Below are 15,555 nucleotides of genomic sequence, written 5' to 3' on the forward strand. Positions count from 1 at the left end.
AAAGAGAAACTATGGGGAGGAAAGGCGAAATGGAATTTGGGAAATGAGAGATGTTCTGAAATAGCCATATTCTGTAGAAATACAGTAAAGTTATTGGATGTAACTTTAGCAAAAATGGGAAGCTTAACCATTGTAAATGTAAAATATAAAGAACAAGTATATAGAATTATAACATTACAGTATGTGCTTATACTAACTGTAAAGAAAGGGAAATATTTAATCAGATTTTAGTCTAAGTAGTGATAAATATGATTATAATAACAGGAGACTAACTGTGATTTAAGTGGCAAGTGTAAAAAGAAAGGAAAGGCTTCAAGAAAAATGTTAGAAGTGATGAGTTAAAACGGGTCTATATTAGAACACCGAACTTTCAAAATTTCGAGTGTTCTAATATCGAACTCAATCGAAAATTTAAAACATCGAACATACAGAACAGTGAATTTTTTCCTAGGGAAAAAAATTGCTGTTCCAAAACACATACACATAGCACAAGCACATCAAACAAACAGCATTCCACACACATACACCTAAACTCTTACACCTAACCCTACACTAAATTATACATAAACCACTAACTATGCACTTACCTTAACCCAAACCCTAAGGTCCGTCACTATCGCACAGTCACCTCACCCGCACCCTAACCCTCACGTCCACATAATCGCACACTTACCTGAACTCGACCCGTAACTTTTCACCACAGCACTGAAAAAAACGAATCAACAGAAATGGACAACCAAATTCTTTCCCTAGGAAAACATTTGGTTTTCTGTTTCTTCGATATTTTCAGCATTTGCTGAAAACGGGTCGATATTAGAACTCTCGAAATTTTGAAAGTTCGGTGTTCTAATACAGACCCGTTAAAACTTTGGGACAAAAATTTTAGTTACAAAAGGGGTATGTATAGAGCTGAAATAGATTTTGTGGTACCAGAAGGTTTAGTTATATGAGAAGAGGAGGTAGTTGAAACAGGATTTTTTGATTTTTGCAATATGGGTAGAGATAAAAGAAAATAAGAAAAATACAAAAATAGCCAAATGAATAAAAAGGATAAATGAGAAACCATGCAGTGAAGAAGCAGAGAGATTAATAACAGTTATGGATAGATCATATTACTATGAGAACATTTTATAAAAATTGGTCTGAATGGTAGATATTTAAGGAAAATATAAAAATGTTTTTTATAGTGGCAATATGATGTGAGAAAAGAAGAGAAAGAAAAATAAGATACAACAATACATTGGAAGATTTAGAACATAATGACCGAAAGTACTTTGACAAAGAAAAAATGGCATGAAAGAAATCTAGAAAAAAACAGTAGAATTGCTATATAAGCAAATATATTTTTATAAGGAAAAAGACAAATATCAAGTCACTTCTGCAGATTAGTAAAGGAAGAAGACAGTGTAATGAGAGAAATAAAAATGTAAAAGGAGAAATAGAAAAGAACTCAGGAAAATATTATGAATAGTGTAGTACTATATGTACAAGAAAAGTTTAAAGAAAAAAGGTGGTGAAAGAAACACGTAAAGTAAAGAAAGTTAACAGAAAAATCGAAGAAAGAGTTGGAAAATGAGATTTCTTTAAATGAGCTAGATAAAGTATTAGGACAAGTTAATATAGATTCGGCTGCATGCCCAGATGGAATAGGGTATGCAATGTATAAAAATTTAAGGGATTGTCAAAAACAATTTAAGGATTTTGAATGAATGGAGAAATAAAAGTTTTATGTATAAAGAATTATGCAGTAGAATACTTAAATTCATATGGAAGAAGATAGAAGAGAATTAATAAAAACGCCGACTAATAGCACCGAATCATAATGATTATAAGATCTTTATGAAAATAATACAAAACAGATTTGAAACTAAAATGGAAAATATTATTGAAGATAGCATATATAGTATAAAGAGGAAAGGTTGTCAATAATTATTAATGATAATGAAATTGTGGATGATATTAGGAACAGAATAAAGAAAAACTGAAAATCATGACAGGAGACCTTAATAAGGCATTTCACTTAAATTGGCATGAAATCTTATGGGTAATAATGAAAGAATACAAGTCAAAAGGTCAGGAAATTTTGTATGCCAGCATATTTAATACTTACAAAATGATTGGTTAAGTCGAGAGGTACATATGAAGAGTTGTGTAAGACAGGACTGTCCAATGAATTGCACATTCTTTGCATTATTTATGAATGTGATAGTATGTGAAATAAATTACAAAATGAAGGAGGTGAGGTATACAACACCCGAAAGGTTAAGAATTCCAGTTCTGTTAACATAAGCAGATTATATTATAATAATTGCAAACAACGAAATGTGGTAATAACTTGTACAAATGAGTGTCTAGGGATGACATGGATTGCTTTATATAAAGAGAAAAGTAAAGGTTTAGGTGATGTAATAAAGATCAGGGGTATATATTTTACAATGAATGACATTTCTGTGTCGGTATAAAATTTGGTAATAAAGATATAAGAAGAATTCCACAACAGAAGTAATAAAGCAAGCATGTCTTTTGTGGAGAACATATAAATTATCATTCAGAAAAAAGGTTTATTTGATAAATTCAGTACTGAAGGGAAAAACAGCATACTTAGCAAGTATATTTATGTTGCCAACAGTATTTGAAAAGGAATTAGTGTAGATATTGTTTTCTATTTATATGGGAGTTTTAGACTGAACCCAGTAAAAAGAGGAGTTTGGTATGTAAAGAAAGAAGGGGTTTAGGATTAATTAACCCAGTGATATGTGCTGCTTCATTAAATTTGTACAAAGTGTTAAAGTGGATAAATAAAAAAGATGAGAAATTAGTAGTAAAACTGTATAAATGTAAGTATGATAAATTTTGGGCTATGGTAAAAACAAGTGTGTATAAATGAAGTAAAATGTTATCAAGAAAAAAAAAATTGTGGAAAATAACTGATGATATTAAAAAAAAGATAGAAAAATATGTTACAAGAATGTAATGCTAAAACATTACTGTGAAAAAACATGGGAAAATACAACAGATGAAAAAATAAAAAGCAAATGGTATAATAAGAGTAGAATGTCAATATTTTTTTGTGGAGACTTATAAAAGGAAATATGCCATATAAAAAGAAAAGTGATAGAATATGTTCACATTGCCAAGAAGAATAAACTACTGAACATGTGTTTTTCAAATGTAAGAGAGTAAAATATTTATGGAGAAAATTATGTAAAGAAGATTTTTTGAGGATATAGAAGAAGAGGATAAAATAAACTTAGAATATGATTTAATATGGATATTATAAGATTATAAGTAAAGGATATGTTAAAAGAGTAGATACATTCGAAGTAAGCCAGGAAACCTTGTTGGCTAGGCTTACTTAGGTCCTTGGGCCGATAGCCTAGTACCTACCTATGAACCTAAATAGTTATTTTACATTATACGGTCTATATGGAATGAAAGTAATAAATTAAATTATTAATGGTAGATGGATTTTAGCAACAATATTAAGTAAAATCAGATAGTGGTTATAGATAAAGGAATGAGGGTCTAATAGTGAAGAAAATTTAGCATGACTGTAAAGGAAATTATAAATATGTGTAAACAGATTTGTATATTTATATATTTGTGCATATGTAAATATTTTGCAAATAAGAGTTATTTTTGTATGTAAAGGACCCCTACTCTTTTTGATAGGTGCCATGGGATCTTTTACAGCCACCTGAGCTACCACCAACTCAAGCAGATGGGGTCTTGGTTTAATGTCTCATTTGAAGGATGTCACATTCAGGAGTGCAACACATCCCTTATGCACTGCCCTGTGATGTCAACAATCAATCTACGTGGTGTGGGAATAGAACCCACAGCCTTCTGAAGAATGTAGAATTCTGTTCAATGCTGGGCTCATACCAGGCTGGAATACATTCCGAGAGTTCCATGATGTCTTACTTCATATAGTCTGTGTAGGTAGGTCTCAGGTCATTCACAGTCACATGGACTATGACCAAGTCATACTGGAAGTTGTGGTCCAATGACCTGAATGCATGCACAATATAGCAGATCCTACCCACTGATAAACAAATGTACATGACCTTCTTCTTAGCCTGGAGAGAGGGACATCGCTGTCTCTCACAATGGTGTCGCCAAGGACCAACATATTGGGTTGTGTAGTGGCTTGCCTTATTGCTCAGAAAAAGAGGCTCCATGAGATTATGTGTTGATGTGGGTATAGTTTTGAAAGAGTGCATTTGGGGCTGCTGAGGGAATTTATTATGTCTGCTTCATCTAGGAGGCATTTGGGGTCTAGGAAGGTTACATTTAAGTGCATCAGCATATGTGGGTTTATGTGTTTGCTTCATACTGTGTGTGATGAGTTCAGCATGTGAACTACTGACAACCTGATTGACATTAGCAGTGCATTTATGTGACAGCTTTGCTTCCAGTGACATAGTGTAAATACATTGCTTACATACTTAATCAGTTTGAGAACTAGCTTACTGTCAGTAAACATGAAGCAATTCTTACACAGTCACAGTAATGACCATATCCACCAAGCTGGTAATGGAGCTGGTGTGAAGGTTCATTATCCATGGCCCTTTTTTTACTGATTAGACAGTTGTGGTGAGACTATGAAGTCAGGAGTATCTGGTTTACAACTCAGGGTGCAGTGTTTAACTAGATATTGTTGAAATTTCAAGGATAATTTTACAGGGGAAATGTCAACTCAAGGTACATTCATGTATAAAAGGCACTGCCAAACGCTTTATGGCAAACTACAAAAGTAAACCCTGATGATTTACAGATGCAGTATTTTGGAAGATATTCTTAAGTCAGGTTAGTTTGCAGCTTAATCAAGCAGTACTTACTGAAAAAATAGCTTTGTCAAGAATGACAGAGAAGGTATGGTAACCGTTTATGGACTACATGTTTGACTACTTCAGAAAACACTGCTGATTATTCCTCCTGCTGTGAATAGAGTTTAAATGTACAAAGTAAAGCTTCCAAATGCTACCATGTCACAGCACTGGCACTATGTTTAAGGAACATTTCTTTATAGTTTGAATTGCATTGAAACATCAGTATGACATACCCCATGACAGCCATTTTATGATAAAAAAATTATAATATGAAACAGTTGCAGTGTATTCTGATGCATTAGTATAGTGGAAAGTATGAAGATTTGATGAAGGAAAATCAGTTTTACTGGGAAGTTTTACTTTAAAGACAAACTGACGAGAATTTAGCAGTCGCACTGGAGCATTAAAAATTGCAAGAAAAGACAATTAGAAGTCTTAATATGATAAGTAGTACAACACAAAACAGAAATAATGGTCTGCTCTGTAATGCCTACCCCAACAAAAATCCTACCAAAGCTATGTTACTTTATGCATCACCAGAAACAGAATGGCTTTGGCTTGGAACAGATTTCCTAATCTGCATTGATTATTATTTTAAGTTTCCTACCTGACATTGCACTTAAGGATGCTATAAAATGCTATGAAATTTATTTTGAGTATTTGTAATTCCAGATGTAGGAAATCAAAAAGTGATTCAACAAAGTATTAGTTTAAGGGTGTGCACACTTACGCAACCAGCTTATTGTACTTTTTTTTATTTTTTATATTTTTACCCCTAACAGATTTGTCAATTGAATTTTTCAGGTTATAGGTCACATTAAAGGTGGGAAAATTTTTGAAATAATTTATTGTGGTCTCATTTTTCATATCACAAAAACCTGGCATTTTAACAGGAGTGTATACACTTTTTATATCCATTGTATATAACTAAAAATACTTCAAAAGTGTTGACTGCCTCATCCCCATGTTGATTTTTGTTGTATGTGCATGCTGTGTACCTATCAAGATATATGAGGAAAATCAATAGCTGATTGTTTTTAAGGAAAACAACTAGTTATTTATAACAAATATGGAATGAGGATACAGATATGAATCTAAAACATACCTTTTTTCAATAGTTATCCTATTTTTATTTTATTTTTTGCAACTAGATATGATTTGTCCAAGTTTAGCTTTGGTAGGGCCAGCCACTGATAATTCAGAGTCCCCTGAATGTCCCATTTTCTCCAGGTTTGTCCCTTCACTGAATGTGTCTTGTTCAGATGGGAAGACCTTTCAGTTGTAAAGCTTGGAACACTCTGTGATCCTGACAAAGAGTTGATGTGCGGGAGGCATTTCACTGTGGCTAGCTATTATGCTTGAAGAAGACCTCACTGACATGCTAATTTAAGCAGGCATGCATGTGGCTGTGCAACAGGCTTGTTCTGATATGAACATCTTAAAGCTTCCATCCAAATTCTTCTTTGCTAGTGCAGTTTGCCTTGTGTCCTGAGGTCCACATGGAACAGAAAATGGGTATATCACCAGCATGCACCCTGCCCACAAAGAGATGTAATCAGGCTTTTTTGTTTCATCTTTTCTCTCTCTCTTTCCTGTGTTAGCTGCTCCAGTACCCAGGCCAAGAAGAGAAGCTGAGTGGTCTGTGTCATAGTCATGGCTACATCTCTTTACACCATGGAGTCAACACTGGCATTTATTTTAGTCTTGAGTTCTCCAATTTGGGGTTTGTTCTCCCAGCACTATGTTCTTGTAATAGCCTTTCAAATAAAACTGATCAGGCCTACTTCATTAATCAGACGGAAGTCACCTGTACATAACCTAGAAAAAATAAGAGAATAGCAGTTTAAATTCAATGCCTATGATTATTCTGGTAAGGAATCATGGCACCTTTCCAAGCCTTTACAAACGTTTGTTGAAATGCCATAAAATTCAGCACTGGACTCAATAACTGATCAGACCAGAAGCTGTGGATAGCACTTAAAAAAGAGCTGAAGGATTTTATCTGGGAGTGGAAGATGGCAAGAGTCAAGGGGGATAAGCTTATTATTCCAATAGAACAGGGCGGTTTGGGATTACCAGAACTGAAGGAGTATTTCAGAGCAACACAGTTTCGGCTCCTACACATAGCACAAGCAGAAAACTATAATTCAAAGTGGAAAGAAATGATGATGAAACAGGAGAAGCTCAAAAAAACAAGGAGAGACTGAGATTTTGGATGCAGACCTTCAAGGAGAACAATAATCATACAGAATATTATATTCATGAAGTAGCAGAAGGTCTTCTAAGAACTAAGCCAAACAGGAATGGAGAAAGGAAATTTTGCTAATAGGATGTCTCCAATTAGGAATACAGACCATAGACAAGAGGGGGTGGGAATACTGGCAAAGGAACCAAGGTAGTGGGAGCAAATAACTAGAGAGGGGAAAGGTAACAGAATGGGAAGATGCCAAGAACTTATTTGCACTGCAGGCTAAAGACTGCCTTCCATATCAAGGACTGATATCAGAGTATGGGCAAAGAGAAGGAAATAGGGGGTCCTAAACAAAAGACCAGCACTGGCGGAGTTTTTAGTAGAATCTAGAGCAGAAGTTGCCATTAAGAAAGGAATAATTAGTAGAGGATATACAACATTGCATGACAACTATAAGAATTAATTAGAGGAAGTTAGGAAAAACTGGGAAGAGAGATTAGATAAACAATTGACAAAGAAACAATGGGGGATATGCGTTTGTCTACCAAATATACAACAAAATCTAGAAGATTTTGTATCTTTGCCTGAAAGTGCTTACATAGGTATTTTTATACCCTAAGCAGACTTCAAATAATTTTTTCCTCAGGTAGACAGCAAATGTAGGAGGTATGATGGGGCAGAAAGATGTAACTGGAAACATTTTCTGGGAATGTATTGAATTGGTAAACGTTAAAAGCTTCCTGCAGACTGCTCTGTTGAAAATGCTGGATGAGCAAGTTGGAGTGACTAGGGAATTTTTTTAGCTATGATACAACTCGGAATTGCCTAGACATAGTAAGGCCTTGCTGAGTCTAATTATGATGGCTGCCAAAAAAGCAATTACTAGTAAATGGAAATCAATGTTTAAAGCATCTTTACTAGAAGTAAACAACTGGAACTGGGATCTTTAGAAAGGGTAGGAGCAAATTACATAGGAAAAATGGGAAGTGTGGGGATCAATATATGCAGAGGAGGAACAAGGATTAATAGAAGGCAAGATTTGAATGAGCTATGTAATAGTGGACTAACAATGACTGGATATGCTAAAAGTGATGGACAATGTTTGCAGCTACAGTTGTGTCGGCGCTGTTTGGTATTTATGTTTGCATATGAGATTGTGTCGTTATGGTTTATTGTCATGTAACATAATTTAATAAAGATGTTTCTTGTTTAAAAAAAATCACTTAAAAAAAATAATAGATAAGACCAGTAAGTGGTACAATAATATGTTATGAGCAACTAAATATGCCTTTAGGATTAGATGGGTTACAGAATATGCTACTCTGCTTTGGTGTACCGATAATGACCAAAATTTAAATGGTTTCTACCATTTCATGTTTGTCCTTAGGATGTCTCCCCCCAAACCCCACAATTTAACCATTTATTTTATCATAATTTCTTTTTACTGATATTAAGGAGAGGTTATTACTTGTGCAGTAAGTATGTGTTTTTGAAGACCATCCTGGAAAATTTCAGCATTTTTAAGGACATAATTATGTTACCCAGTTTGCATTCCACACTTGTATCTGGGAACTGTTAAAAAAGAATTGGACCCAGTAGTGTGATTTGGAAGACACAGATGGTAATACCCATTAGAACAGACAGTTAATTTACCAAAACTGATACAATTGTTTTGTTATACCAGCGCTTTAACTATTGCTTACATAATATTTTAAAATTTGTAATGCACTTCCAAACACACTAAAACATGAATAATACAGGTTAGCATCTATTTTAATGCACTGTTTCTTTCAAAAATATTTTTACACAGCACCAATATTTCTTCATTTTGTTCTAAAAAGTGATATCAAACTGTTAAATTTCACTTTATAAACAAAGCTCAACACAATATGAATGACAGCATCTTCAATGTATATCTCAATCATGATTTAATATGCGTGAACACTACAATGTGTTATGTGACATTCTGCTGACACTTGATGCCTCTCTAAGCAAAGATTTGCATTGTCAACACTTGAGTGCTGAGGCTGTTACTTTGTCACATGTGCTGTTTTCTAACATCTCCAAGGTTGTTTTTTTATTGATTTTCCCTCTTAGCGTTTGTACACTCTCAGTGGCTACAAATGTGAAGATCATTGCTGGAGCAGTGACACTGTATTGAACCAGTTGTTGATTAGTTTTTTGCAATGTATTGAAGTCGAGCTGTGAGTTTGTTCGGTTTCTGTGTTGATGTTTTAGATGAAACATCATGCACATTGTTCTTCTACCACTTATTTCATTAAAATACATTCTCTGTCCAATCTGCATGAATCAAATCAATTATGCTATGCTTCTGTGTGTTTATATTTGAGCTGGAAATAGTGCATACTGCCTACCTGTACATGGCTAAGCCATTTGATACAATGCCCCCCTCGGGTATAGTTGACAAACTCATCAAACTGGTCATAAACCCCTACTTAACTTGCTGGATTGCCAGATGGCTCACAGAAAGGACCCAAGAGAGACCACCTCTACTAAGGGACCAGTCACAAGCGGGGTAATCTCAGGACTTCATGCTGGGACTACTCAAAGTAGTAGATGCCAAACAGGAGCAAAGTCTAATGTCACGGGGTCTTTGGCTGACCAAGTTCGCATATGACTGCAAATTGGGTGTTATAATAGATTCCCACATGACACAAACATCTTACAACAGGGTCTAACACAGAAAAATGACTGGGGCCAAAGTCACGTATTAAAACTCAGTGCCAAGAAATGCATTACAGTACTTTTTGGGAAAACTACCACCAGGGCTAATTACTCCATCAATAAGACAACCCTAAGAGAAGACTTGGCAGTCAGAGTTCTGGTCACATATGCAGACAGTAATCTGTCCTTAGCATATGGTCAAGGTAGTAAGAAAATCATTCTTTGCCGCTCAGCTTGTAAGGGCATGGCATCCAGGTCCAAGGAAGTCATAGTGCTACTTTATTTAGCCCTTATTAGACCTATGACTGAGAACAGTGACCCCTTGAGCATGTCCCTGATCAAACATATGCAACAGTTGGAATGCCCATAAAGGTTCCTTACCAGGAGAATCCAGTGTATAAACACACTGCCCTATGTGGCTTGCCCTAAAGCCCTACCTGTATACTCTGTAGCCTACAGGTTATGGAGAGGCGACGGATGCATGGTATGCAAAACATCTTAGATCCAGCTCTGATGACCTTTTGCTCTTCCACAAAATGAAGAGCATCATAACCACTAGATCCAAGGATTTAAATTTCACTCGCAACAAATAAAATATGTTGGTGAGACATATCTCTGTCTCAGATTATTCCCATGGTGGGGAACAGGCTTCCCATCCATATGAGACAGAGTCCATCCCAACCATATTTAAATGCAACCTTGACTAATGGATAGCAAGTCAGAAATTCACCCTTGGTCTGCTCTGCATGTCTTTGATACACAAAGGCAGACAGTAATGCCCAACCTAACATACCCCCATAACCTTGAGAAACTTCCTGGCTAACATACCACCTGTTAATAAATGCTTATGATACACAGGGACATAATTGGGGTGGATTGTAAGGCTAGGCTTAAAAAGGCCCTGGTGGTGGTTAGCCTAGTATATACACCTATGAACTGAAGGCACATGGGTGTATACAGGGGATATGGAAGCAAATTAATGCAAGTTATGTTTTAGAATTTATCTGCTGCTGCTTTACTTTAGCCTGCCTGCTCAAATTTCCAAAAGTCAAACATACAAATACAATCTGACAATCACACAGTTACTGTATAACCCATCCACCTACATGGCACACATTTGCATATCACTTCCTTTTAACAATCTTCCCCTAGGTAATAACACTTGCAAATGGCCACATGTGTATGCATTGCACTGCACAATCTCTCAAATCTAAATCTGATACAAAATTTAGTCTTTTTCCTCACAGCACTGTTACTCTACAAGTATGTCTTGTGACGCAAACCCACATATTCTTAAAGCTGCCATCGGTACTAGAAAACGAATGCATCTTTCACTTTCTAGGCAATTCCCTAAATGACGGAAAAGAACATCAAAATAAAACAAAAGCAGTTTCACTACCAACACATACTAAACAAGAACGTCTAGAACCACCTATTACACAACATTTAACATTAGGAACGGCCTCCTCAAACAGCTGTATGCTACTTGTTTTATCCATATAAGGAGTGATGCCACAAACCACAAAACTGAGTACCTGCCTTCGCACTTCTCCTATCAAAAGTAAACTCAACGATCATCTCTATAAATGAATTATATGTGACACTAAAAAGAAACTTCAAATGAAGTAAGAAAAAAAATAATTTAGTATGCACATGCGTTGCTCTTTGTTAACATTTTCTAAGAACAAATATAGTATTGTTTCCAGCAGCATGGAGAGAGAATTCTGATGAAGATATGGGGAAATATTTACCTACATCCCAATCCAACAGTGTTGCACATATCAGCTTCAGCACCTGAATAAGTAACCCATACTATAACCTCAACAAACTACAGCAACATACCAGCAAATGCTTTAGTGAACATGCTAAGTTAATAAACACTGACTTGCACTACACAGAGGCACAGCACATGTTCTTCATAAGAACAGCTTGGGGGATTAAGTTATAAAAACTTATGAATTAATGTTGGCTGTCTGGGTCATTCTGTAATGGCCCATCAACCCCACTGAGGGAGCTGTTTCTATTTGCTCAGTATTTTTTCATGTTTTTGAAATTCATGGGATGCTGCAAAATCAATTAAAATATTAAAAACTTACATAACTGCATACCTGTTAAATACTCTTCTACAACCATAGTATTTATTTTAGTAATTATTACCGCAGTACTAAAATAGTTATTTTGTAAAATAATTTTATTTTACAAACATTTATTTTACACATTTAGCATTTTAGTACTTATTTCATAACTATTTTACTCTAAATGGCTTGCTAAGAATTGTTATAATGGTATAATTTCACTTTTCAGTTAAGCTTCTTTTATTCTCCTATGCACAATACAAGACCCCCACCCCCAGCCCAACCAACCATATTTGCTTTTGTAATGCTCTTCCTTTTATCTAGACTTTTTAATTCATCGAGTGCATTCATGCTTTTTTCATGTATATAAAGTATAGAAGTGTTTTTTCAGTGAATTTCAGTGACTTGTCTTTATCATCTTATAAACACAATTTTGTGGTAGATTTGCTAAATAGCAGAAATGCCAATCAAGGAGAAACACTTATATTTGTATACTGTATTGCTGAGAGTATTTTACAGGGAGGACAATACATTTCAGGAACAGGTAGTTATAACTGCAATGTAGTTATCATTTAAACAAACAGCATGAGTGCACCTACAAAATGTCAAACTTTCAGCAAAAGACCACTGAGAAATTGAAGTTGAACAGCAAACCCCAACCCCCAGGTAAGCTGCAACAAATTCACTGCAGGCATTTTAGTTCTTGCACGGTTTCTAGTTTTCTCTTGGGGCATACTAAGTTTTAATACTTACTCAACTCTGTCTGTCGGCTGGAAGCAATGGGATGCACACACTAGCCAGCGATCTGATATGATGGATGCTCCACATAGATGTCCTTCCCCTTGGTAATGTAGACTGACCTGCCATGGCCATTCACCAACATCTGCATCTGTGCCACCTACAATCCGATTGTGTTTGTAAGGTCGGTTTCCACAACCTGTAGGAAACGGTAAACAATATGACAGTCACTTCAAGAAGTCGACAGGTGATTAAAGTGACACTTTCTCCAGTCTTCTTTTTCTTTTCTGAAATATCCGTGTACGTTTGCATCAACGTACTATTACTTAAAGAATCAAGAATAGCCTTCTAAAAGCCGTTACTGTTCTTGTGTCATGAAAAGTGTATAAGGAAACTGTGCAGATACTTAAAACTTAACCATCAAAATGCAGCCTCCATCAATAAAATATACTTCTTGAACACAAACATCATGATGTGCATGAAAAATACTATAAAAATATTTAAAGATGCAATGACAGGTCAGTTGTGAATTCAGAGTGTTATTATTTTTTATCAAATGAATTTGTACTAAAAATGAAAGTAATGCATTTATCTTAAAGATAGATGTTCATGATCTATGTCTGTCAACTTCAGCTAAAAGACTAATTACTGCAGGTGTAACAGGCATTTTAGCCCTTTTCCAAAGCTCAAGCTGCACGTCAATTTCAACTAAAAAGCTGGAAAAGTGGGGAACAGTTGTGGCCTAACTACAAGGCCTGAATGTTGGAATATGGGAGGACAGTCAAAGACCATCAATTTATCAAAAACTGGCAATAAATATTGTGAACTACCTAGCACTAACCAGCTAATCTACACAACAAATGAAGGGAAAATGTACTTATTGTCCCAACAAAGAAGTTTAAACTATCAGCTATGGTTGAGCAAAAGGATCAGGCTATTATACAAAAGATCTGGCAAACTGGAAAAAAGAGGAAGTGGGAGTATTGTGGGAGTATTATGGGAATTTTTTTTCCAAAAACATTTTTATTACATTTTGTTAATAAACATGGACATAAAGTATCAAAAAATAAACAATATAAAACATAACTATTTACACTATATACAAACATCCATGATAAAACATTATGGGAATTTGATGAGGACATAAGCTGTGGGGAAAGCCTAAAATGTAAGTCAGTGCCACTTCTGATGACCAGTGCTTCAGTTGAAGTGGATAGACTGGATCATGTAAGATATAAACTTTCAAATCCCAGCAGCTTCACTACTCTTGACTCTGTATTGGATAATCACTAATCTAATCCAAGTAAAAAGTTTCTGTGAACATCAATATGGTAAACTCCTAACAGTTACATTTTCCTTTAGGGATAAACATCAATTAATTTAAAAAATACTAACTGCACTTCTTTCAGGGGGCACCTAAAACAGAGCGCCTAACAGTACAGGCAGACACAGTAAAGTTGTGTAGAAACTAGCATTATGCAAACATTTGTTCTAATTATGTGACATTACTAGCAATTACAGTTTGTACAATATGATATGTAATATAAGAGACTACAGCTATGTACAGATATCTAAACAGAAGCTGCACAGCACATATACCTGCAGTTCTGAGGCTATTACAAGAGTTGATCAAATGCTATTATACACACTTGCACCAAGTAATGTTTAATATGCTCTGAGCTCTGTTACAGAATGGAAATTGTCAGATGGGAGAAGGGAAGATTTGCTTATCAGACTAGTAAAGCATTTAGTAGTAGCTTAGAAGGAGGAATTAGGGTGTGGAAATTGCAGGCTAAGAATAAGTAGTGTGAAAGCAAATGGAGGAGACAAATTGCTAGTGAGCACAGTGGAGCACTCATTGGTACCAGCGCAGGAGCGGCCTTAGGTCAACTGGTGTTCTAGGCAGAAGGGCTCATGGCGCCCCCCCCACCACACCACCCGATGCCCCCATCCTAGTCTAGGTACACCAAATAAATGCTGGAAAAGTGCCCCTTCTACAGTGGCACCCTAGGTGGCTGCCTAGTTGGCCTATGCCTAAGGCTGGCTATGTACCAGTGTCATCTGCTGATTACAGTACAATGTTTTCTTATAACAAAGACATTAGTTAGTATGCTGATGTTTTTGAGAGTCACTAACTACTATTTTGCAGAGACTGTGCATTTCTGGTTAGAAACACTCCGAGAGCATCGTATTCAAGACAGCTGCAGCCATACCTCTCAACTGTGAAGATTTTTGCAGAATGTCCTGATTTTTGCCAAATATTTTGGTCCGTTTCTCAGACATGTTGTGGTTTTCCAGCAAATCACTGATGATTTAAGTCACTAAATGATGACATGCATTTGAGTTCCATACTTCATATCTTTTAGAAAATGCATGCTATCACAATTCCTGCTGTTCTAGCAACCTTCTAAGTTTATACAAACAATATTTCAAATCTGTCCCCATTTTTGGGACTTTGTACCTCTATTATTTTAGGCTTTGTCCAGATTTCTTATGCTAAGAAGTTCAAAACTATGGTTGCAGCTGACTGCCAGCAGATAATGTCAGTCAGTTTTGGCTTTATTTTGTTTTATTCTCTGAGTTAATGGTTTCATTTTTGTGGCATTTTTAGTTATTTTATCTATTTTAGCTTGGTCTCTAACTTATCTCTAATAGCAATTTCAGATGGCTGTTGGTCACTTTGAAGCCTAGCAAATTGTTAATCTTACAAGTCATCTTTTCTTATTTATGGACTCCTATGGAATATTCTAGTGGCTAGGGTCGTGTACTGTGCCATAAATGTGCAGCAGACATGTTTGGAAAGGGACTGATTTGCTGCAAATAGTGTGCCTGATGAATTGTTCTCCAGGAATATTCCTTTGGGTACAGAGGTCAGATTCACTGGACTATTCCCGACATTGTGATATACTGATATTCAGGATAATTGATCACTCATTTGTTTTGAATGCCTTGAAGCTATGAGAGAGATGCAAGGTCCTGTTTTATGTGTCAAAAGCTGTGTGCCTGGCCGGAAACATTAAATGTTCTTGCTGTA

The 15,555-nt window shown here is 35.7% G+C and overlaps 1 protein-coding gene across 2 annotated transcripts in view; it reads right to left on the reverse strand.

The window, feature by feature from the left end:
* Positions 1-15,555, reverse strand: part of LOC122809158 (suppressor of tumorigenicity 14 protein homolog) — a 1,180,509-nt gene that overhangs the window by 124,473 nt on the left and 1,040,481 nt on the right. For both annotated transcript variants that reach the window (XM_044080444.1, XM_044080445.1), the window contains exon 16: positions 12,537-12,720. In XM_044080444.1, coding sequence (XP_043936379.1) covers positions 12,537-12,720 — 184 coding nt within the window. The remainder of the gene's footprint in view (positions 1-12,536; positions 12,721-15,555) is intronic.

This window comes from Protopterus annectens, chromosome 8.part0 (assembly GCF_019279795.1).
Source record: "Protopterus annectens isolate FY-2018-M chromosome 8.part0, PAN1.0, whole genome shotgun sequence".
In the NCBI taxonomy this organism is placed as follows: domain Eukaryota; kingdom Metazoa; phylum Chordata; order Ceratodontiformes; family Protopteridae; genus Protopterus; species Protopterus annectens.